This window comes from Sparus aurata, chromosome 3 (assembly GCF_900880675.1).
Source record: "Sparus aurata chromosome 3, fSpaAur1.1, whole genome shotgun sequence".
Taxonomy (NCBI): Eukaryota; Metazoa; Chordata; class Actinopteri; order Spariformes; family Sparidae; genus Sparus; species Sparus aurata.
Genome location: NC_044189.1, coordinates 27643524 through 27669019, shown reverse-complemented (window position 1 = coordinate 27669019; position 25496 = coordinate 27643524). Strand labels below are relative to the sequence as shown.

The following is a 25496-nucleotide window of genomic DNA, read 5'->3' as shown; positions in this document are numbered from 1 at the left end:
CACCTTTAAATCATGCAGGTGCAGAGTGGTTTTGTTTTATAACTCCCGTCTATGTGTTGTTGTTTCTGTTATTCCTATGAACCTCAAATAGGCCTGGAAAGGCTTTGTTTTCCCGCTCATCTCTCAGAGATGTGAAAGCCGACTTTGTCTTGTGTCAAGCGTGCAAGTTCCCTTCTTTCTCTCCTCCCTGAACATCTTTTGAATTCCTCGGAACAGCTGGATGAACACCTGGGTGAGTGGGGTGCCGCTGCCTTTGCTCGGCGTGGATGATAGCACCAGCAGGCACAGGCTGCCGCCCCCCCTCTGCCAAACCCAAGTCCTTCTTGCTTTCATCCAGAGTCATGCAGCGGTCAGTTCAAAGTTAGGACTTCTCAGGGTGATGCAGTGGCAAGGCAGACTAATTGCTTAATTGAGAACATTGCCTTTAAGTTTTTCCCCCACTAGTTTCTTGGCTTCTTGTTTACTCTCTTCTCAGCTATTTACGCACACCAGTTGGCTGTGATCCAGCTTTCCTTAAAAGTTAATTTTAAGTAGTCTAGATTGTTTTATAGCTTTACGGCTGCTGAAGGAGTACCTGACTGCTGTTGGTGCTGAGACCAGCTGTTTGTTTGCCTTGTGTATTCTGTGTATTTATGAACAAGGGAAATATTCACACAATGTGTAGCTCCCTATATGAATTTTAAAACTTATAGGGATTTTATAAAAGAGTTTTTCAGTGTTAAAATGTGAATATCATACTTTGATGCCATCAGCGTCTAGAGAGTAAAGCTGCTGATTAAAGTCGGTCAGTATCGGCAGTCAATAAGTTTTGCACACACTTCCTGTAAGGGATGGTTAACGTTTAAAAGAATTCAGTGTTAGTGCTGCCACTGTGATACCTTTTTTTGGTACCAAGACCATACTTAATTTTGAGGAATCGCAATGTTTTTACTTTGTCAAAAAAGTAATGTGCGCAGTAATATGTTGCCTCAGGTTATCTCAAACAGCTATACAAGAACCTTTCCTCAAAAGTGAAAAACTGACCAAAGTGACCGAAATCAGGAACGTTGAAGTCAATCCATTGGTGTTTTAATAATAAAAAAACATTTAAGTCAGTTTTAACTCATTTTCAGGTAAAAATGTAAAATGTCTTACGGTTCAAGCATTTCAGTTGTGTGAATTTGATAAACCCTTTGTTGTTTTAAAATGTTGTGCTCTGAAAATGTTGGTGTTTTAGACTATTGGATGGACAAACAAAAAATTTTATTGTCACCTTTGGCTCATATTAATTAAAATTTTTCTGGTTAGTATTATACTGACGTTAGTCCAATCAATTGATCAAGAAACTGTTCTGTTCTGCTGTTTCAAAGAGTTCAACTGATAAGAGACATAGACGGTAAGCAGCTCTAGAAGTTCATCACTTCATTAATCTTAAAATGAATGTAGAGTTAGATACACTACAGTCCTGAAGTATTGTCAGTGGAGAAAGTGGATGAGGGAACACTGTCGCCTGGCCTGGACCAAAGTACTTAACCCTTCACTTCTGCAGTGCTCAGTGCTTAAAGACTGCTCCAATGTGATAGTGGATCACGGCATTAATGTGGAGTAAGCAAAGTTCACTGGACTTGCTCTTAGGAACAAAACTGAGCCTAAAAGTTGACATTGCTGTTGGAGGGTAGGTTATGCTGCTCTTCTTTGACATGGGATGTTTGAGCCACCATACGAAGGCGGCCTTAGCCGGCGTGTGCTAGCGCTGTTGTGTTGCGTGTCGAAGGGCTTTAACGCAGAACAATGGTGTGTGTGCCGAGCCGAGGCCATGTGGCCGTGTGGCGGATTAAATTAGCAGCAGTTGTTTATCGTCTGTCCCCCCCGGTCCATCTGCTCCACTCTGCCCCGTAGACTCCAGCTCTGCTCTCAGGCACTGCTCCAGAGTCCCCACCCCCACCCTCCATCCCACCCTCCCCAACCCCTTACAAATCCCTATCCCTATCCCCATCCCCATCCCCATGTCGTATACACACAGACACACACACACAGCTTTGAATAGTTGCAATATCCACCAGCAGCCCAGTCATGACACAATATACTCAGTGCAACCTCTTCTGCCAAGAGTGCTCTGGCTTTCCTCTATGCAGATTAGCCATGTGCTAATTGTGCTTATTTATTTATTTATTTATTTATTTTATGGAAGAGGGAGGGGAAGAGATTCCTCCAGAAATTGATTAGATGACTGAGCAGAAAAAAGAGACAGTGCCGTGCTGTGAGTTAAGTTGCCATCCAATGTGCATGTTTGAGACATAGCTGCTGTTTGTGGGATGTTTGCTCAAATTTTTTGAGCTGTGTGGAGCAGTGAAGACATGTCAGCAATACTCTGGTCTTTCAGAGAAAAGCACATTTTAGTAAAAGGCTGTTTAGCCCTGAGTGAGGTCTGATAGAGGTTTTAATAGATAATGATTAGTCAGTTGATTGTTATAACCTTGGTTTCAATGAGAGTTCAGTTATCTGCTGTAAAAATCTGTTTTGTAACTGAAAACTCACACCATTTTAGGTTTATAATTAGCATTTGTTTTTAGCCATAGCCAAAATAAGAAATCAAATGTATCTTTTCTATCAAAATATACAATTGACATGTTGGAATGAAAATGAGCCCTTTAGACATTTTCAGAGACAAACGAGTGGGTTGCTGCTGCAAAGCTTTTTTATCTGCCTTGAGATCTGTGTGTTTTAGGGAGTCTCCCTACTTGTAATGTTTGCAGTCACAGAAATTTCATATACAAAAAAGGTAATCCATATCCTAGATATACTTGTTTTCTTGTTTAGGGCTGAATGACTCTGGGCCCAGAAAAGACCCCATTAACTTTTGGTGCGGTTCCAGGAATTTATTCCAACTTTCTGTTAAATGGCAAGATGGAGCATTTTTCAACGTTTATTTTTATTATTGTCTTGGGGAATAATTTATGGATCTTAATAAGAAAATCTGGTGTATTTAAATGGCTGGTATATATGAGTGAGAACAATCCTAGATCCTAGACCGATGTGCTTAAATTATCATTAAGCAGTTACATGTGATTTAGAATAAAGAGTGATATAGTGTTATGGAGTTTAATATTGGATAAAGCTTGATTGAATTAAATGGGACTATTGGGCTAACACAGGGTACCATGATGGCCCGACATAAGTGTAATACAATGCTTGGGACTGAGACGACTTAAACATGTATGTGGGGATGGGGATGTTAAATGACGTCCTGCAGATTTTTAGCCCATAACCTTAACTCTACATATTGGATCAAACTTAACCAGCATGTGGCAGTTGGCAGGTCAGTTATTGTAGTAATTTGTGTTTCAAAGTACCAGGACTCAAACTTAGTATCTACTCAGTAGTGTTGCATACCTGTTCGTCTTTCCACCGTGTCTAGCTTGCCCTCCCACCCTCCAAACCACAATGTTTTCCTCTGGCACATCAGAAACAAACAACACTCACCTTTAGTGTCAGACCCTGAACAGTGAACAACCTTTTTAAAAAGTTTGACCATTTTAGTTTTATCAATGTGGGAAAATCTACAGAGTCTTCATATTTAATGTAACATTTTGGCTTGCATGTTATTTTACCTTGAAATACGTACTCGATTTAAAAAGATCAAATTTTAAGTGCCTACGCACGTTGTTCCCTCTGGCATTTTTTCTCAGCCTTGTGCATGTAATATTTAAAGTAATACTAGTCTTAATCATAGTTTGGCTATGATGAAATTCTCAACTCAGACTCTAAAACGTGGGAAAATAAATTCAGATGCTCAAGGTCTTTACTCAACAGCAGCAGTGCTCGAGCCTTGGTGTCGGCGTCTAAAGAGCCACTCATTCTATAACTAAGAGAAAGAGGAACAGAGCCTTTTATGGCTGGCACTGACCTCTATACACAAAGATGCAGTAGAGGCTGTGTAGTGTGGTTAAAGCACGCACACTCACACATACACTCACAAAGGCCTCAGCCAAAGCTCTCTGGGATCTTGGAGGATGTATAATAGTGTGTCAGATGTGAACAACTTAAGCAATGCGAGGAGGAAAATGCTGGTAAACAGATCAATGAAGGGCCGAGCAGCAGACTGGCCACAGCTCTCTTCCAGTGTGCAGCACACAGATGTGTTAACATGATCGAATGAGGTGGAGGAGTAAAAAAAAACAAAAAAAACAAGACATCTCCAGCAGGTTTAACATCGTGGATTCCCCAGATACATACCAGGCTGCAGACACATACTTTAAGCCATTATGACATGTACTGAATGTAATTGCATGATGTGTGGTTTAGGCAGAAGTCAAAGCCATTTGTTGTGCATGAATCAGCATGGTTTTGCAGATTTATTTACCACAGCTCCGGTTTGAAAATTGTAGTTTCATTGATGAAGCTTGCAAAAAAAAGTAGGTGTGCCCATAACTTTAAGGATTATTCCTCTTTGGGCTGAGCTGTACATTGTATACTATGAAGTGGCATAAATGTTGTGTTTTCCTGGTTTAAAAGTCTCAGTACAGTAAAGTGATGTCATTTTACTTACCAGACAGTTCTACATTTTCTAATATTTGCCTTTAACGGCTTAGTCATTATATTGACATTACTGATGATTATTGAGCAAAAATCTCATTGTGTTAATATTTGTAGAATATTAGAATATTCTTTCAATGTCAGTATTGCAATAAAAGGTTACAAACATCATGATATTTGGTGCCCAGCCCTAGCATTAATGGAGTGTTTTTGGTGAGAATCAAAAAGTCTGTGATTTATAGTGTGTATCTATCTAAAATTAGTAATATTAATAGTAATAATAAATATTCATTCAAGGCCATAATGGTCAGCTCTAGTTCTTCTTGATTAAAACTATTAACCAATATAATCGAACCAATTACTTGATTAATTGTTTGAGTAATTTTTCAAGCAACAGTTTCCAGTTTCTTAAATGTAAGGATTTGCTGCTTTTCTTTGTCATTTATTACAGTCAACTGAGAGTCTCTGGTTTTAGGACTATTAGCTGAGGAAAAGAAGCAATCTAAGGGCGTCACTTCGGGGAAATTGTGAGGACACTTTTTAACAATTCGCTGACATTTTTTGACTAATTGATTAATCATTGAAATAATTGGCCCGAAAAAGAATGCTTGATTTTTCTAGAACCCAGTGTGACGTCTTCAGATCGCAAACATATTCAAGTTACATTGATATAAAACAAGACAAGAAGCAAGCTCGTAGTTGATAAGTTTGTCCTCAAGTATTCATTATCTAAATTTATTATATAGGTTTCACATGTTGGCGAATTGTTCCAGCATTATATTAAAGAAGACCCATATTTTATTACGCTAGGGTCATCTCAAAGGATCTGTTAAACCAACTAAATGAAATGTGCAGCTCAAGACACTACTATCCAAAATAATACATCTTTTTAACATATCTTGAACTGTGCAAATCTCAATACGGCAATACAGTATACAGTTTGGATATATTGCGATTGCAGTGTTTAAATAAAGGTAAAATGTGTGACAAAACAGCGTTACAGTGAAGTACTGTACTGCTGCAGAGATGCCCTGGCCTACAAATCTTATTCTCTAGATGTAAGAAAACATGTCTGTTTGGTAGAAATGCCAACAAATGTCACATCATCATGATCTTAAAAGAGAGCTTTGGCCGTTTTTAACCCATATCCCTGTTGATCGAGATTACCGAGTGCTGTCAATAGGAAAAATAATGTGAAGTTTTTGCACATTATTGACCAGATTTTAGGAATGCAGCTAAAGCGAACCTATTGTGGCAGACATCCTTAAGTTTCACTTTCGGTTATGTCTGCCCCCATAGGTTCGCTTTAGCTGCCGTTCTGATACTGATAAATATTGTGTCAAATGTTCACGTTATTTTTCCTAATGACAGCACTCGGTAACAACCTAACCTCGATCAACAGGGATATGGGTTAAAAACGGCCGAAGTTCTCCTTTAATAGTTTTATTTAAACTAGTTTTGTTCCCCATTGGCTTTTCATTATGTTCTCCCAGAGGAAACGCTGAATTATTACAGTTTGTTTTAATGTTTTTGCATGGAAATTAGCAAAATATGTTCATATTGCTACATCACATTATTTTGTGATTATATGTTTACACAGAATTGTCAGCTGCTCCATTTAAAATACAGTTTAGATTTCTATAAGGTACATGTTGGTCTAACACTTGTGAACACTTATCTCTGCTACCTGATCACCTGGTTAAATGACCACTATCTCCATCTTCAAAGTGGCTGTTAAATGAAACATGAGAGAGGAAGAGAGACCAACACATGTTTTGTTTTGAGGACGTCAGCACTGATGCTCCACGTGGCTCAGGGAGCTGGAAACCCTGATTGTAGTTGAGCTGTACTTTTCCAGCTCTCTCTCCCTGCTGAGCCGTGGCCTGAGCTGTCAGCGTCCTTAATGGAAAAGCGGGTACACAAGCTGGTGTAGAAATATTCTCACCGCCAGCAGAATATCGACCGAAATCGGTGAGGAAGAAGGTTGATTGTTTTATGGCCTTGGTCATTGCTGGGAGATTTTGTCTAAATGAGAAATAGATTTTACCTTTAGTGTTGCTGCTCTGTAGTTTGTTAGCATACTAGTCATTTTTCTTGTGGATTGGAGGACGTTAGCAGGTGATTCAGGCCTCGGTGGCACACTTTACGAATGATACAGGAGCCTCTGTCTAACTGCTTAAGCAGCTCATTAGGAAAGAGCTACAGCATATTTCTGTCTCGTGTAAGAAGTCTCTCCAGCTTTGTTAGTGGAAATGTGAAGATTTTTTATTATTTGCCATAATTGGACAAACCCACTTGTCTGCAGTGGATCGAAGGTGGTGCTAGCTTCAGTATTTTCCGCTAGTCATCTTTAGTCTGAGCAGTGTGTGCTGCGCATCATCATAGCGTCAGGTGGGGGGTGGGGGAGGTATGCTGTCCGTCCTGGCAGACCAGACTGGGGTTAAAAGTGCATTAGAGGTCATAGGAGAGCGCCTACCAGGACCTGTTGCCTCTTCCCCCCATGGTGCAGTCGGTAATGACCCTGGGGAGCGTAGTAACACCCTCCCCGCCTCCTCCTCCCCTCCCTTCCTCCACACACACACAAAACATAACACACATACAAACTCTCCTGAACCTGGAAGAGCTCAGGAGAGTGTGGCCTGGGGGAGGCTAGAGGGAAAACCTGGAATGGAATATGTTATCTTGGGTAATGTTGGTTGACCATCCTGACAGCCTGTTGATTCCCCCCCAACACACCCACCCACCCACCCACCCACGCTACACCTACAGAATCCCCCCAACACACACACACACATACACATATTATCACACACACACCAGTCTCCTGCTGAGGCACCCCCCACCTGACCTCGTCTTTCTCATTGCAGCTCTGTCATTCATAGAGTGCCAAAGCCTGCTGCTTTATTAAAACCCAGGAAGAGCAAGGCCTGGCCCAGGTTCAAACAGCAGTGCAGCTGGGACCTGTTACATTTTCGGCAGACTGCCCTCTCCGTCTCGCTGGCTATAAATAGCCTCGGTGGTTGTCTCCCTTAACCAAGGAAAAGAGGTTTTTGGGGGAGGAAAAACACACACACACAGATTAATAACCGTGGGAAGCAATGAAAGCTTTGTGTCTGCTGCCTGAGGTCAGCAGGCCAGGAGGTGTTGCTACTTCAAAGCCCCCATTGTGGCTCGTACTTTCAGACGCTGCTGCAGTGGGTTTGATGGGAACACACAGGGGCTGCCAGCGGTATGATGAGTTGATGGCACTGGATTGAGCCAACCAGGCGGCTACTCACACAGGCCCTGGTGTGAATGTAGTTTTTCAGATATTTAGGGGATGACCAGCTCATTTATAGTTCACTGGAATTCCATTTTTTAAATTGTATTTATTTTTCGTTGCACTGGAGGTGTGTTGTGTTTGGGGGGATTCCACCAGGCTCATCTCTTATGTACACAAACACAGCATCAGACACTTTATGACCTTGGCTCCAGCTGTTGACAGGCGAGGCTACCTCATTACAAGCCCCCCCTTCTCTTCCTCCGTTTCCCTCCCTGGATCTCCAGCCAGAAAAGGCTGTCTGGCCTAGTAACATTGCCTGCCTGGGCCATGTGGATCTCCCCGCGTCCAAGCCGGCCAAGGTCAGCCCCCGCCACCACCGCCGCCACCCCGGCCTCCGTCCTGACGTGGCTCCAGCTGAGGGGTGGGCCCAGCTCCAGCCACCGCAGACACTTCCACTTCCTTAAGCTTATTTTCATAGAAACCCTCCCCGACGTCTCCGCCGTAACAGTATCCACCCACTGGCACAATGATCTCCTGGGCAGGGAAACGCTCCTGGCGGATATAGTGGGCTCATTCATTCATTCATGGCCAATTTTTCCCTTTCTAGTAGGAAAGTAAATCCACTACTGTTTTTCCCTCCCCCTCCTGCTTTTTGTTCTATATCTGCTTGATTATACTGTGACTGGTTTATGAGATGATGCATTGCAATGGTGGAGTTATCATTTGTGCTCATTGCTGAGTAATGCTTTGTCAAGAAAACCCACTGAAAGGTTCCAAAATAGCTCAGACTATATTTGAACTGTCACATCACTGGATTTTGAACAATCAGTTGCATCATTATGCTTGTTATAGCTTGTTAGGGTGTGTGACTGCACGGTAGACACACCATAACCATCAACCCCAAACCCATGAGTGAATGACAGGCAATTATTTCGTAAGTCAAACCTTTTCCAGAGAATTTTGATGCCAGAACTACCACGCCATCCATCCATCCATCCACTATGTCATCTAATTGAAACATTCTCTCTGTGTGTCCTCCAGCCTCCAAGCCCAATGGACCAGGTAGGGAAGATGCGTAGCCAGCCATATGGAGGACCCAACCCCTACTCTCAGCAGCAGCAAGGGCCTCCCACAGGGCCTGGACCCCAGCATGGAGGTTCTTACCCAGGGCAGGGCTACGGACCTCCAGGCCCTCAGAGGTATCCTATGGGGATGCAGAGCAGAACACCAGGCACTATGGGCAGCATGCAGTACGGACAGCAGGTCAGTCGTTATTGACTCTTCATTGTGACTTTGAATGTCTCTGAAGTTACAATTGAGGCCATATGTGATTTTTGATTAAAGGAATTTCTACCCATAGTATTCAATAAAAGCTTAAATCCAGTGAATTTAGTTGCACCACCTGGAACAGTGTTGTGATCAGAAGCTGGTGTAGGTTTTTTTCAACTTTCCTTTTCCTTTTTTAGGTTTCCTTTAAATAAAGATTGACAACAAACTCTTTTTTTCCTAATCTGTATTTAGGACAATGCAATTACAATGAGAGATGTGGGAATCTTCAAAATGGAGCAAGGTTAAAGTGCAGCATGTGACTGGGACTTTGTCTGGGTCCAGAGACATGTAGACCACAGTTCAAAGTTAAAGTCAAACCTATCTGAGCAATCATCAACATGAGTGTTGAAATCACCAAACATTAAGTCACTGTCTCATGGATGTGAACTCAGAGAAAAAGCTGCTGTTGGGAATGGGAGGTTGGCGCATATAAACAGTAAACGTCAGAGAGGGTAGCATTGTGTTTTTTGAAAAGAAACTCCAAACCACGACCACAACCTGTGGTGCTGCTGGCTTGGCTGAGAAAATGATGGGCAGAGGCCCAAGCCACATATCTGTTAGTGAATCGTCAAAACCAATAAATGATTAAAGATGAAACGCCTTCTGTCTAAGGAGTGAACATATAATAGTGCCATTTTGAGTATTTGTGGTCCTTAACCATTAAGCAGCATGTGGTTTGATGTCTGGACCACAAGTTAATCATTTTACATAGAGGACTTGTACATTTTACATACCTTTCATGAGATGTAGAGGAGCGTTTGTTTGGTCTGTTACAGCAATGGTGGAAAAGGAAGCATACTGAAGATAATCTTACCCTATGAGGAGGACTCGTTTGAGGTCAGATGCAGGGACATTTCGGTTCATAGTGAATAATCATGAATCGGATATGTAATATCTGTCCAATCTGAACAGGTAGGGCTGATACTTAAAAGAAGTAAAACTGTATGTTGCTGCACTTAACCACTCATGGCCCTAGTTTTGCAATGCATTAAAAGCAGGGGCGTGTGGCTAACCTGCCTCTATCCAAAGGTGTTGCTCCTGGCCAAGAAATAGTCCCACAAAAAATCCTTAAGACAACCACACTTTTTTAAATGTTATGTATAGATTAATTTTTAAAAATCTGTTTTGTTACTTTCCAACAGAGCGCGTCTTAACTTTTCCTGAAGCGATTAATTGATAATCCAAATAGCTGGCATTTGATTTGATCGATTCATCATTGCAGCTATAAATGATGATGATGATGATCATAAATGATCTGCCCAACAAAAGTTAATGGAAAGAAACCAATTCTTGTCCAAAGCTGCACCAAAGAGAAAAGCTCTGACAGGAACAGACTCAGAGGGCAATCCATAATTTTTTCACTGTCTGGTTTATTTTCATGCTTGAAAGCAAAAATTGAGGAAAATTCAAGTTGTGTGTATGCGCACAGTGGGCAGCGTTTTCTGACAGTGTCGTCCAATTGAAAACAGCAAACATCCAGTTTGTCATAGCTACTTACACATAGCGAGGAATAAGACTCTTCTTGAACTCTCCCACTCAGGCAGTCGGTCTTAACAGAGAAATGCATGCAGGGAAATCCCGTAGAGTGAAGCCTTTTCTTCCACGTCCGCTGTCTGTGGTCTTGTGCCCATTGTGTGGTGCGATTATCTCATACAGTCCTGCCTGGTGGCTGACCATGGACTCGATAAGTGCCCTGCAGAGAAGAAAACGGCTTCCCTCCCTTTGTCAGACAGATACAATATAGCCACTTCATGTTGTTTTAAATGTGGCAATTCTTTACTATCTCTTATTTTCTTTGAATTCTCAAGTAGCTGAGAAGCCTCCCAAAACAATACATGGCCTTTATTCTTCTCCTCTCGTTTTTATTACTGTGCTTCCTCACAAGGTCAGGGTTTTCTCCTTCCATGCTCCTTGAGGGTAATGAAACGAAAATGCTGTATTGAAAGGCTCTCTGCACGCAGGATCGGGTAGAATATGAAAAAAGCCTCATATTGAAGTTCAAGGAGATGAAGTCAAAACTCAATTTTTATTTTCACGGCTGTAATTTAAAGCGATACACGGCTGAGCACTTAGATGGTTTTTCTTATGTGCTTTGGCTGATCAGTTTATTGCAAGGAACACACTCCTCTCTCTCACAGACACACAGTTGTCTTTCCCTTTTAATCTGTGGGAAAGATGAAGAGATGCTCTGATTACTCTGCTGAGAATGAATGATAAAAAAAAAAAAAAATCAAAGAGTTGACTGTGAATATTTGGTTATTTTTATATATTTCTACAGCTTTAGAAAGGATTCTGTCAGTGCATCGGCATTATTCGGTTGGTGATTTATATTCCACAGAGAGGCTCTGAATAGTAAACCTGTGTAAAAAAATTAAGTTCAATTGAATAAAGCTGTTTATGTTCACAAATAGTTCAGATGTGCTCAATTGTATTTAATCGCATATCTGAGAGTTTCCCCCCACTTAAAGCTATTGTAGACCTAACCAATCATTGTCTTTCTGTCTAGATGTCAGCCTATGGACAACAGGGGCCAGGTGGCTACAGCCAGCAGAGCCAGAGTTACTATGGTCAACACGGCCCCCCTCCTCACCCTGGCCAGCAGCAGCAGCCACAGCAGCAGCCGCAGCAGCCACAGCAGCAGCCGCAGCAGCAGCAGCCGCAGCAGCAGCCACAGCAGCAGCCGCAGCAGCCGCAGCAGCAGCAGCAGCAGCAGCCTCCATACGCGGGCCAACCCCAGGGCACCTCTGGAACCCCCTATCCCCAGCAGGGCCACCCTTCACAGCCTCCTGGCCAACACGGGCAGTCAGGACCGCCCTACCAACAATCCCAAGGTCCCCATGGCCCTACTCCAGGTCAGCCTCCCTATAACCAGCCCCCACAGTCTCAGCCAGGACAGCCACCCTACGTCCCTCCACAGCAGCAGCAGCAGCAGCAGCAGCAGCAGCAGCAGGGACCAGGTCCTCAAAGTCAGCAGGGCCCGCAGGGCCAGCCAGGCTACCCACAACCCACAGGATCAGGGCAGCCACCACAGCAGCAAACCCCTCAGCAGCAGCAACCGCAGCAGCAGCAAGGGCCCCCGCAACAACAGCAGCAACAACAGCAGCAGCAGCAACAACAACAACAACAACAACAACAACAACAACAACAACAACAACAACAACAACCAGGAGGTCCACCTCCTCAAACCCAGCAACCTCCAGGTCATGGCCAGCAGGGTCAACCATCACCTTACTCCCAGACACCCCCTTTGCAACAGCAGCAGCCACCGCAGCAGCAACAGCAGTCACCATATCAGAGGTTCCCACCTCCTCCACAGGTAATAACACTACACAGAACTCTGTTAACACACTTTATTTATACTGTGATGTGCTGTGTCGGGCCTGTTTGTGTTTCCATTACTGTTTGCAGCAGGAGATTGCTGAGCTGACACATGCTCTTTATGCGTGCTGTATAGATGCAGTCCAAGCTGCCCTTATAAACTGTCTGCAGCTCCTTCACAGTAAACACCTTCCTGTCCACAACTTGTTTATGACTTTTGGTCAAATTTGACTTTTTTCTGGATAGGGCTGCAACTAAAGGTAATTTTCATTATCGATTCAACGTTAAGTCTGTAAAATGTAAAACAAGAAAGGAAAGTGAAAAGTGCTTATTACAATATTTCAGAGCCGAAAGTGGCATCTTCCAATTGCTTTCTTTTGTCCAACCACCAGTCCAAAACTGAAAGACTCATTTACTATGACAAAGAAATGCAGCAAATCCTTACATTTAAGAAGCTAGAACTAGCAAATCTTTGACATTTTAGCTTGCAAAATGACTGAAACAAAAAATCGCTTATCAGAATAATTGGCAAGTCATTTTCTTTCAATTGAGTAATCAATAAAACGATGAACTGTAGTGGCAGAAGTTGTTTAACAGACAGTTAAAATTAATAGAATGATATGTCCTTAGCTTTCCTTAACATACCTGGTGCAAAAATGGTGTGAATATGTGTGAGACTCTGTGAGTAGCTATCTGGGGGTTTGAATGAACCTTTGATGTAAGCCATCAAGGGCTAACTTGTTGCTTAATTAAAGTTTAATTATTTACTTAATTAAAGAGGCTCTTGTCTGTTCAATGAATTGTAAGGACAGGAGGATTTATAACACAACACAACAGCTCCAACATTACACAGGAGCAAAGCTCTGCTGTTCAATTTAGGTTGTTGGTGTAAAAAAAAAAAAAAACACTGCTTTGATGAATTAAGGATGGCAAAGAGCTGTGCAGTAAGAAATTATTTTCTGTGTCATGTGGTGTCACAGACATGTCATACAGTAAGTATTCAATCACAGTTGCACCTGGCACAGCACTCCCCTGTGGAGATCTGTTATTTGTATTGGTGTGTTAGTGGATGAACTGCCAAACAAAGAGTTGATGAGCAATAACAAGAAGCTGGATTTTGGTATATTTTTCTGCATGTGTGGAATCCATAGTGTGATCTTCTTCTTCAGGAACTCTCCCAGGATTCCTTCAGCTCACAGTCCAGTGCTCCTCCTTCCAACCAGCCCATGGCCTCCAACAAGAGCAGTCAGGAAGACAGCATGCAGGGCCGGCCATCTAGTCTGCCGGTGAGTCCTCCATCTTTTTATATAACTGAAGTCCAATGTTGTCCTGCAGCAGTGGCCGAAAAAGACTAGTGACAAGTAATGTTGCACTGCAAATAGCTTTTTGATATTAAAGTGAATACGGCACTTGACTCAGATTCTGAATTCGTAGACCCATTCATTTGTCAAAATTTTGATACCCAGCATGGGATAAAAGTACCCTTGAAAGTCATCCAACGTCAAGTATCATTACAGCCAGCTTCTCTGCCCCTCCTCTACACACTGATGGTAATACTGTTTGAGTAATACATAGATTGTATACTGGATTTCTTGAGCTGCACCTAGATTCATTAAAATAGTTGATTTTGCCATGTATGGAGGAAAAGTGCCAATGGATTTGGATTGAACTGCTGGTGTTATGTGTGATGATGATCTTGATTCCAAACTGATTCTCAATTGAATATTGATAAAGGAAGACATTTTTACGATGTTTGTCCACTAAAAAGCAATATGAAACATATCTGGCACTTAAGCTATATGGTTGGTCACAGAATAACTGTATGCAAACATTATGACCTCATAAATTTGGAACATCTTATAAATATCTCCCTTTATGAGAATGATGTAGAAATATGTTTTTAAGATGTGAACATATACCAGCCACTAACAGGCAAATGCTCAAAAGTTGCCAGCCACTCAGTAGTTAAGTTTTGGTTGTCTGAAACCTACCAGCGACTTTCAATATCACTGGTTAAATGTTAACTGCGAATTGATTCCTTCCCTTCACCCTGAACAATTAGCACCTGCTGTCCGCCTATAACCCTTTTCGATATCCCAAACTATTAAACATAGCTTGATTTAAAGCTTAAAAAAATAACATTGTGCAGTTAATTTTTGCAATTTCACTGTCGCATAACCAACACCAGCAATTATCACCCTGCAGCAAAGACAGTTAACAAAAGTTATAGTTACACACATTCTTTTAGTTCGACAACAGCACTGGTCTCACTGAGTAAGGAAAATGCACAGAAATGTGGGACGAATATCAGACTTCTGGGGAAACTCTTAAATTTAGCTGCTCCATCTTTTCAGAGCAATGTAATGGCCATTTTGTGTTTTTTCAGAGCTATAACTATGGTGGGTATTGCATGCTTTACTGGACTAGGACAATATTCAGTACTTTGGACTGCTGACGCCGGTAGATTCCTAGGTTTGTTGACTGCTTTCTGTTGACATGTCTGCTAAATTACTGACATTCAGATACTAAAGTCTGTAAAGTTCCAACTTTAGCCAACACGAACTGTTTTCCTATTTGGTATATATGCTTAAAAAAAAAAAAAAAAAAACAGTTTTACCCATTATCTGAATATTATTTACAGTAATGATAGAAACTTGGAGTGTAACTGAGCTTAAATATCAAAAACAGCTCCAGCATTCCTACTGCCATCCTTTGAATTTAGATCCCTTTTCGGCTGCCTCTGACTTCAATATTCACAAAGCACACAACAACAAGCAGGTGCCTAGAGTGAGTAAAGTGTGTTCTAGCAGTGTAGGTTGTATGACACCAAATTCTGAGAGGGCATAAAAACATTTCTGCCAGGAAAAGGATTGTTGAAAGTGCAGCAAATCTGGCGCCTGATAGCCCTCTGGCTAAGATAAAGGTGAGAGAACCCCCCCCCCCCCCCCAATATCTTCCCCGTTAAGGAGGTGTCTCGCTGTAACACGTTGCAGTTTCCATGGCAGTGTTTATAGGTCAGACTGCGGAGCTAACCTCATTCTGGGCCTCAGGGAAGGAGAGTGAGAAATGAGATCATTAATGAGAGAGAATGAAAGTGAGCGAGCGGAGTCGGCGGCGAGTGGAGGAGGATGGGGGGGTGGATTGAGGGAGTGCAAGCAAATAACTTCAAATAGTGTGAGTGATTGGTTGGAGAGGGAGATGCTGAGAGGGGAGGGAGGGATGAGAGGCAGCGCTGTCTATGCCAGTAGGGGATGCCCTCAGGATGTGTTTCCCTCCTCTTTTATTTATTTCTCTTATTTATTTATACATCTCTCTGCGGGCTCAGCCATTGGCCGGGCTGGGCCGGGCAGGCCAGGGCTATTTTTATTTATTTCTCTCCGACTTCTCGGGGATTCCCTATCGGTGCATTGTGATTGGCTGTGGGAGACTTTAATCCAGCTAAGTTAGAAATGAACTGATCCCCTTTCTCTTCGTCTGCCTTCTCTGCACCCCTGTGGAGTGCACATGACACTGTGCAGATTAGAGCATGAGAGTGTAAGTGTGACAGCCTGTGTCAAAACAGCTGAATAGACTCCTACAGGTGTTATGAGTAGATATGCACCAGGGTATCTGTCGTACCTGGAAATGAAGTTGTTTTATAAAAACCAGACTTGCACAAAATGTTTATGATTTCCTGAAATTTTTTTGTGGAAATACAATTTGAAGAGGATCCTTCTCTATTTAAGCTTCAGCAAGCCTTACCCTGTCAATGTACTCTGAATTAGCAGTAGGTCTCAGTGTCGCAGCCCAGTACCTTTAATGGGACCACGTGAAATTTGACTGTCACACATAAAAAATTGGCATCAAATTCTTGTCCACATGCTTACCCTAAAGTAACAATGCAGTTTTAAAATAACAAGACAGCTGCCCGACTGAAGCATCTTTTTGTTCAAAACACACTTGGACTCTGACTTCTAATATAAACATCACAGCTTCTAAATAAAGGCATGACAGAAATTTTATGGACCAAAATAGTTTATTTGATTAATTTATTAACATTTTCTGTCCCACTTTGGCTGTAAGGTGCCCGTACTCTCCATCAGAGCTGCTTGTTGGACTGTCAGAGAGGTTCAGAAACCACAGCTGCTCTACTCATTTGTAACACTGTTGTTGGAGAGGACATGTCTAATAATTTCTGCAACTTTTTTAAAGCTCATGTGATGGATGACATTTCACTCTGCCTTCCAAGTGGCTGTTTGGAACGGTTTTAACATGGACAGACAATTAACCATATAAACCAGTTGTTTTCTAACCAAAGTCAGCCCATAGTGAATCCACTGTCCACATCACTCTGCCTCTCTTAATGGTCAGAAAAATAGACTCTGAGAGCAACGAGACATAAAGTGTAGCACCTGAATTTGAAGCCACACAGGTGTGTCTTGGAGATCAATGTGGAATTTTATGTTTGTTAGTGTGGCAGCAGTTCTGTGCCACCATGGAGTCAAAAAAACGCTCCAGAAATGCTTTAAAAAATGTGTCTGATTGGATAGCTTATGTCATGTTTATGTATTCTTCAGCGTAAATAAAAAAAAAAAAGTTTGGGCCATTTTAGCCTATTTTATGAGACTTTATGAGAGTTCTTATATGACTTTTTTGTTTTAAAACTAAATGAAATACTAATGCATTTTCTTTTGTTAAAGAAAAGGACACTTTTTTTTTTAAGGGAATTGGTAGGTATTGTAAAAAAAAAATTTAAAAAGTACCACATATACCATATTAGCAGTGTTAAACCCAGCCATGATTAGTAGTTTTTTCGCTCACCAGAATGCTAATTGTCTTTGTAAATAAAAAGTGCATCAAAAAAAACAACTTTACTGTGTAGTACATCAAGTATCATACTTTGTTAAATGACAAATAAATAATAAACAATCATTGGTGCATCACCACACACAGAAGATGCAGTTGTTCCAGTGATTGACTGAGATTAGGTGTGGTCTAATCTTGAACCAATTTGTATCATTTTAAACAAAAGAGTATTTTCCTATAATTTAAAATATGTTGGGTACAGATTACAGATCAACGGGTTTAACTTGATTGTGAAAGGTGTTTATTTTGTAAGAATCTGCAGTGATTTGTACAGACGCATTTGTTTTATTCTGCCTCAGAACATGTTTGAATCCCAATCTGACAGCGGCTGAGGGGTAAGCACCATTTAGCTACTTTAGTAGCTTTCTCACAGAGCCAGCCAGACATCACCTCATCCAGAGCACAGATGGGTCTGTTTGAGCCAGGTGCTAAAAACCCAGCGTCTGTTAGGCCGCCGTTGAGGTGGGAATAAAGGAGTACAGGAGGCTCAGCGCCTGCTGGAAGGCGCAGGTAGGAAAGCAACAGTCAGTTAGAGAAAAGGGTTGTGGATAAGAGGTGGAGGAAGAAGGAGGGGGTGCAAACAGGCAGTCATAGAGGAACTAGCTGAGCAGGTCGAGCTGGTTCCTGGCTCCAGGACACACTAGCACAGTTTAACTGTTGAGTATTTACCACGCTGTCGGATCCCTGGAACTAGCGTCTACAGTGAACACTGCACTACACTGCATTTTTACAGTGTAGTTCATGTGAATCTAAAAACAACTCGCAGTGAGTACTGAATAACAGGCATTAAAGTGGAAAGTTAAAATGTTCCTGTGACCTGATAAAAATAAAGTAATTTCCTAAATGAATTAAGAGGTAAGAGGAGGCAAGAGGAGCAGTTTTTCTTTTCTTTTTTCTTTATCAAATGCGCCACATTATTGTCGATAATGAAACACCATATTTGCAGATTAGAGGGGCACCCTACCAATTTTACACATTAACGATTTTGCTCTTCAAAAACAGTTTTGTACAGCTTATGAAAACAGTTGTATTGTGTCTTCTGTCGGTCACCATCATGTCATCATGGTGATGTCATTAGTTTGAGGTTGGGACTGGAAATTTTCAGCATCATAAAGTCTGTGGTGAAACTGGAGGTGTGGAGCTTGAAAGATGTGGGCACTTGGGAAGCATGGAAGGTCTAAAGGAGAGGCGAAGGCCCTTATTGTTAGTTTCCCTGACGGAACCTTATTTCAGAAAAATATGTGTAAGAGTCCAACAATTTTATTTTTTTTAGCCCATTTGAATTGTGCAGTGATGTTTTTCAATTTAAAAGAACATTTTTCAAATCATGAAAGTTGCAGTTTGTTATTAAGATAGTAAAATACTATTTAGTTTTGTATAAAACCCCTCAGTGAATTAAATCGTCTCCAAAATGTCACCTACTCCAACATGGCTGTTACCTTGGGACAGGAAAAGTACAAAAAAAGGTGAAAATCACACAAGTCTGTACTTATTTACAGATGCAGTAATGTAAAAAGATAATGATACAGTTTTGTGGGCTAGCTACTGTACAAGGATACAGTGAGTGTTGAAACATCATTTCAGAAATTGTTAGGAGTGTGGTCTTTCTAAATTGGTATTTTCATTGTCTTTTAAAACAATTTGATGACTAACTGCAACTCCATAAAACTTGAAAATGTATCTTTTAAATTGACAAATATATTTGTAATTCATGGCGCAATTCAAACAGGATCAAAAAATTACTCATTCACAATGAACTACTATCAATACTGTTTCTAAAATAAGGTCCCATTATGGTCCACTGGAAGGGTAGGGACTTCACCTCTCTATTCAGTTGCATTATGGGAAATGTGTTGGTTGACCTTGACTCATGCCAAGGGCTAAACTTCATGATATCGAAGAATATGCTGCTTTAATCTTTTTTTTAGTAATCATCCATCCTAAGTCGCAAACTTTAATCACCAAAGTCGTCCTTTGTTGACCACAATAGCTGCTCACATTCCAAACTACTCAGGCATTTGGTGCCGACATTCTGAGTCATGTTCTGAAGAAATATTCTGTGCAAGAATAGGTTCCAGTGTCTTTATTTAGGAAAGCGTTTTCTAGTACCCTTCATGTTATGAAAGCTCCTTGCTAATACAAAAGCCCACCTGCTCAAGATCAAGACTTCAGCAGAAGTGAAGCAGGCCAGATCTGTGCTGTAACTTTCCCTGGAAGTGACACTTCCTCTCTAAGTCAACCCATGGGAATGAGAATAACTACCAGACCACCACCAACGTCTCTCCCTCCCACCTTGCTCCTTCTTTTTTTTTGTTGTAAATCTCCTTGTCCTCTCCCATGTCTTTTGTACACTCTTTCTCCTCTGTGGGACTAATCCCACTCAGGACCGCCCACTGGTCGTGATGCTCCTCTTTTCTGATGTGTTTGAATGTGCTCCAGACTTGAGAGGAAGGTCACATGTTGGTCACACACTCGCGCTTGAGTTTGTTTTTTTTTTCCCCTTCATCTTCCTGCTGCTCTTGCCTTTCCAAATAAGAGCATTCATGTGGAGTGGAGTGGTTTTATCTTGAAGAAAGGGCCAAGGGGCTTTACATTCTCTAACGTGCGTCAGGGGTGTATATTTTCTTATTATCTGCGGTTGAATTGGTGTCATTATTCAGTCCGACTTAAAATCCCTACTTGTATTATTATATATGGAAGATGAGGAGTATATATTTTTAAGTGATGAAACCCATACATGACTTGACATTATTTTATTTTTTTAATTCAGTGGAGGTCTTTTCTAGCTCAACTGGAGGTCCTACTTTTCACACCTTTAAATTGATCACTACATCAGTGCTTATTACGACCCCACCCTTGAATGAATTCTGTCTTATGCACTGCATTTGCAAAGCTCAAGGACCACCCACATCAGCCCCCCCCCCCCCCCCCCCCCCCCTCCTTAATGACCTTTAATGTTATGTGCCGAGCCTCCTGATCTGGAACTGAGGGATCTTCCAGTCTTGATCAACTCAGTCCCCCTCCTGCAATCCTCCTTCCCCGCTCAGCCCAGCCCAGCTCTGCTCTCCTCCTGCAGCTAAGCTTGTTTTTGCGACATAGCTCTGGAGCAATCAGCCTGACAAGGCCGGCCCACTTTTTTCCTCTCCTCTCCTCTCCTACCCAGCCCAACCCCCCTCCCTGCCTTTCACTATTACACTCTGTTTTTGCTGCATTTTTCCCTTTCTTTCTGTTTTTGAATATATAGATATATATATAAATATATATTTCACTCTCTGCCGTTCCTCTTTCTATCTAAATTCTCGTTTTCTCTTTCCCTCGCCTGCGCCCTCCCCCACCACCTCCTACTCTCCCCTTCCTCGTTCTCTCTCTTCTCTCAGTAAATCAGCTTTCATAACGCTGTGCAGCGCAGCCTTGTTTTGCGAGGCTCTGACGCTGACAGTATTCAGAGTCCGGGGCCAGTTTCCTGTTGCTATTCTGGGGCCCTTGCTTCCTGTGCAGACATGTCTTATTCAGATTCCAGGGTGCCGTTCACTCGCGCTGCTCTCACCCGCCCTCCCTCCTTCTAGCTCGTCTGTTTCTCTCCCCTGCTCCCTCTCTGTCTCACCCCTTTCTTTCGTCTATGTGATTTTTAATTAATGTACTTGAGAAAATTCAATCTGCTGACAAAGTGTGTTGTTTTGCATTTGCCTCACTGGATTGTTTCTCAGCCTGCTTGCTAAAACCCCAAGCTCTGTTTTGCTCTTGTGAGCGCGCACACACACACACACACACACACACACACACACACACACACACACTGGCAGAGCACTCTCCCTCTCCCTTTTTTGCTCTCTCTGCTCACTCACACACTCTCACACTCACACACACACTCTCCCATGCCCCTCCCCTCTGCCTCCATTTCTGCTGGGCTGAGCTAGTTTTGCAGCACAAAGACTGTGGCTGACTGCAGCACTGTCTGTGCTCTGCTCGCTCCTGCTCTCGCTGGAACAAGCTGCTGAGCCTGGATGGATGAAACCAGCCTCACAATGAAATTAACTCTCTCTCTCTCTATATGAAATACCGTCTGTATTATTTTTCCCCCTCTCCCTCAGTTAATTCACCGCTGGTTGCTTTGGTAGTGCCCCCTAGACACGCTCTGTGTGTGTGTGTGTGTGTGTGTGTGTGTGTGTGTGTGTGTGTGTGTGTGTGACAGTAGGAGGGGAGGGGCATTGGTGCTCTGGAGAGCAGGCAGACTGGCTGTAGGGGTCTGGAGCCCCCCCCCCCCCCCCCCCAACCAGCTCACCCTGAGGCCCCTCCAGCCCCCTTGCCCTCCGTATCCCGGCACCCCTCACCTCGGGCTGGGCAGCTGCCTGTCTCACTTGGGCATCTGTGCACTGCCCTGGGACTCCCTGCTACTATTGTGATCTCTACAAAAGGCCCCCCACGCACACACCATCTCCCCATTATTCACAGCAATCAGACCCTCCTCCTCCCCTCCACCACCTCCCTTCATCTACTCTGTGTTAGCTACACACAGGCTGCTGCAGTGTTTGTGTGCCTTGCACACCCCCTTTTTTGTTACCCCCACAGAGAAGCTCAATTAGGCAAATGTGGAGCGTTTAAAAAAGAACTCCCTACTCATTGATTAAGATTCATAGTTGGCCTTTATTTTCTTTTTCTTTTTTTTTGACTGCAAGCCTGTATCACAGGAATGTTAAAGCAGTATTGATCAGTGTCAAATGAACTGTATTTTTTACGCCTTAGCAGTACAAGACTTTTCTACTGAATTGTGCTGCTTCACTCTTTCATCTTGTACTTGTTCTGTCTGTGTTATTATCCTTCCCACGTGGCTGCTGGTGATAAAGTGTAATGGTGATCTCTGGGGAGATGGAGGTAGTAGACAATGTGTCTGTGGCACTGATACTCCAGACGAGATATCTAACCCCAGCAGGGTGCTCCCAGGCTCCAAGCATCGTGTTCACCATCCCTGTTTGTTGTTTGCCTACATGTAAGATAAATTAAATAACAGAAGTGATGCATGTTAATTTCATCCACAGATTGGTCTAAACCACCCGCTCAACAGCTCTCGTCTATATCATCGTGTGAATTGGAGTGTTGAGAGTTGCCTGGTGCACCTATAGGTTGCTCCAACCGTGTATAGAGAGTTTCATGTCAGCCTGTGCTGTATGTGAAACCCTGTAATGGCTGCTGCTGCTGCTGTATGAGGCAGGGGCCTTGCTTCTCCTCCTTTCTCCAGTTCTTCCCTCATAGTGGGATGGGAGTGCCCCCTTATGGTTGAGCTCAGCCCTGCAAACCTGGAGCTGGGGCTGGAGCTGCCTCTCTCCAAGCCTTCCATGGGCTTCCAGAAGCTCCTCGTAGCTCGGCACAACTCTAAGATGCAGGTGGGACCCTCTGGGCAGGTGGCTGAGGCATCAGCAACACCCACCTGTCCGTCGTCTTGTTCAACACCTGAACATTTCCTGCTGTGATTTCATGCTACTGCAGCATGGCGTCGTTACAGGTGGTTTGATAGAGGAGACGGGCTACATTTTATTTAGTCTGAGCGCCTGCAGTCTATCTGTCATCTGTGTGTGCCGATAGAAGTGCTGTGATTGTGGTCTGAAGATAATCTTCTGGGCTCAGACGAGTCGGCACGTTCTGGGGCTGAGCTGGGAGAAAGAGAAGAGAAACTCCTTCAGAAAATATGCTCAGAAATGTTCACTTGATCTTAAGCTTAAAAGGGAATAGATGACTTTTCCCATGACCCTGTTCAGATATCAAAAGCTCGCTTTGCCCCTGAATGAGTGCTAAATGCGCAGCGCTGGAGTGTTCTCACTGACGAGGTCGCCGGCATATAAACATAAACATCAGGGACTCAGGAGAGACAGCAAAGAAGTTCAAGGTTCTGCTGTTTAGTGTTTGTCCACGCTGTGTATGTGCGTGTCTCCCAGGCATCCTCAGTGCGAAAGGCCTGGAGGCTGAGTGTGTAATTAAAGCGGTGGCAGTGGTGGAGGGGGGGAGGAACACGGCTTTGGTGCGTCTGCGTTTCCTGTAACAATGACGGGCTGCTTCTTTTGTAGTAGCTGACTGCACCGTGACCCTGCCAGGCATGCAGGGAGGCCGCTGAGAGAGAGAGAGGGGGGGGGGATGGCAGCAACAGGGGGGAGGGACTGTGTCAGCTCTAATGTGTCAACCACGTGGATCACAGTAACCATGGCAGCCCTTGAGATGCAGCCATTTTTTTCCCTGTACCACTCCTCCACCCCCCCCTTCTTACTCTCTCTTCCTCAGCTATCGCCTCACCACAGAGGATGTGTGAGTGTGTGTGTGTGTGTGTGCGCGCAAGTCTGGAGTGAGTGAGATTTTCTCTTCTTTTTTTTTTTTGTTCTCCCTGTATATTGTGTTTAGCATCTGGAGGCCTGAGAACGAGGAAGCCTGCCAACTAGGCGGTCGGTAAAAGCCTGAGGTCTGAGAATGACAGAGAAGAGTGGGTCAGGGAGAGTGTGTGACTGAGGGATGAACTCTGCCCCCACCTCCTCTACCACCACCACCAGATCCAGTTACACACTAGTGGCCAGGGTCACACAATCCAGATATGTTTCATTAGCTCAGGGCTGCTACGCTACCTACTTTCTGTTTCTCATAACCTACTAAAAAAAGGGGGGAAAAAAGAAAAAGAAGAAATCGGCTGGCTTGGCAGACTAATGGCTCTGGTCGGGCTTGATTGATTCAGTGAAGTAATCTGCAAATGGAATACATTAGGACGGCAGAGAGGAGAGCAGAGCAGATGACTCAGAGACAGCACACTCAGAGGAGCAGTGGAGAATATGGGAATAATGGGAGCAGTAAAGACTTTCTGCCATTTTCCACATTCAATAACAATTATTGCATTAAAATACATTTTTGTACTATTTTCTAGGATTTATTAGTGTATTTTCATCACTTCTCTTGATATAAATCTCTGTTTTTGCCTCAAACATTGTGAACACTGTTGTGCAGTTCTCAGCTCTGAAGTTCCATGTTAGGCAGTGCTGGGAAAAACACAAAATGGCTGCCATAGAGAGGAGCTTGAAGCTCCATAGAAAGAGCTGCAGCTCTGTGCTTCTATCCACAACACAGCTCATATATCCCCCTTTTCTGCATACAGGAAACTAGCATGTACTTGATTATTTCCACGTAATCAGCTGTTATTATTGACAGGGATGATACTGCTGTAACATTCATCAAAGCTTACAAACCCTCCACACTCAAACTTAAACGCCCCACCATCCCTCAACTCCTCCTCATGCCTCATCCATGTCTTCTTCATCATTTGCCTTCTAATAATGAGTGTGTTGAATAGCAGAGCCACAGCAGCATCAGTATCAGCGACCTCCCCCTCCCCCGCCTCCTCCACCACCACCACCACCTCCTCCTCCTTCCTCTCCTCTCCTCTCGCTGTCCGGCTTGTGCAGTCAGCAGAACAGGCTGGTGCTGTGCAGTATTGAGCTGGGAAAAATCAATGACTGCAGAGTGGGAGTAGGTGTGTGTGTGCATGTGTCCGTGCGCGTCTGTGTGTGTGTGTGCGCGCAATGCTTCTGCCTATCCAGGCTGAGGGATCAGAGCTGTCAGTTGTCAGATATTTACAGAAGAGCTCGCCCTCTATGCTGCATACGTGCCAGTATAGAAGTTGCATATGTGAATGTTTTTTATAGATTTAGCATTTAATTGTTTTGTACCTTTGCATTATGGGCAATACACATTTTGATGAGATTTGGTCAAAAGCTACACAATTCAATACATTTTTGTTAATCCTATAGTATTATGGTTTAATATTATCATATTTTTTCTGCAAAGCCCCCTTATTGCATTTAGCAAAATGAGCCAGACTTCTCAAAGCATTCTTAAAGAGTTAAGTAACACAAGAGGCAGTTCATTTTAGGTAATTTATACAAAAAGTCACTTTACTATTCTGTCAGTTGATTGAGGATGCAGTCTTTACTGTTCACCCCAGTGGCTGCTCTGTCCTTTTCCAGAGAAATTCTGTTCTACTGGTCTGGTACAACAATGAAAATCTGGGGGAGAAAAATGAAGAAAATCTCAATCAAGTTCCTAAACCCAATCCAAATCATGTCCCTTTTCAAATCTTTGCTGTGGACCTGTGCTGCTGCAGCGAAAATCCTGAATGGCATTAAGTAGAGTGCATACCTCCACCAGAGGCCAAAGAGTCCCATTTAATTAAATCTAGTCGAATCCAATATGAAACTTG

General features: G+C 43.0%; 1 protein-coding gene across 1 annotated transcript in view; it reads left to right on the top strand.

Moving 5' to 3' along the window:
* arid1ab (AT-rich interactive domain 1Ab) overlaps positions 1 to 25496 on the top strand; it is a 57981-nt gene that overhangs the window by 15199 nt on the left and 17286 nt on the right. Inside the window, exons 2-4 of the mRNA XM_030411723.1 lie at positions 8819 to 9040; positions 11613 to 12422; positions 13594 to 13710. Coding sequence (XP_030267583.1) covers positions 8819 to 9040; positions 11613 to 12422; positions 13594 to 13710 — 1149 coding nt within the window. The remainder of the gene's footprint in view (positions 1 to 8818; positions 9041 to 11612; positions 12423 to 13593; positions 13711 to 25496) is intronic.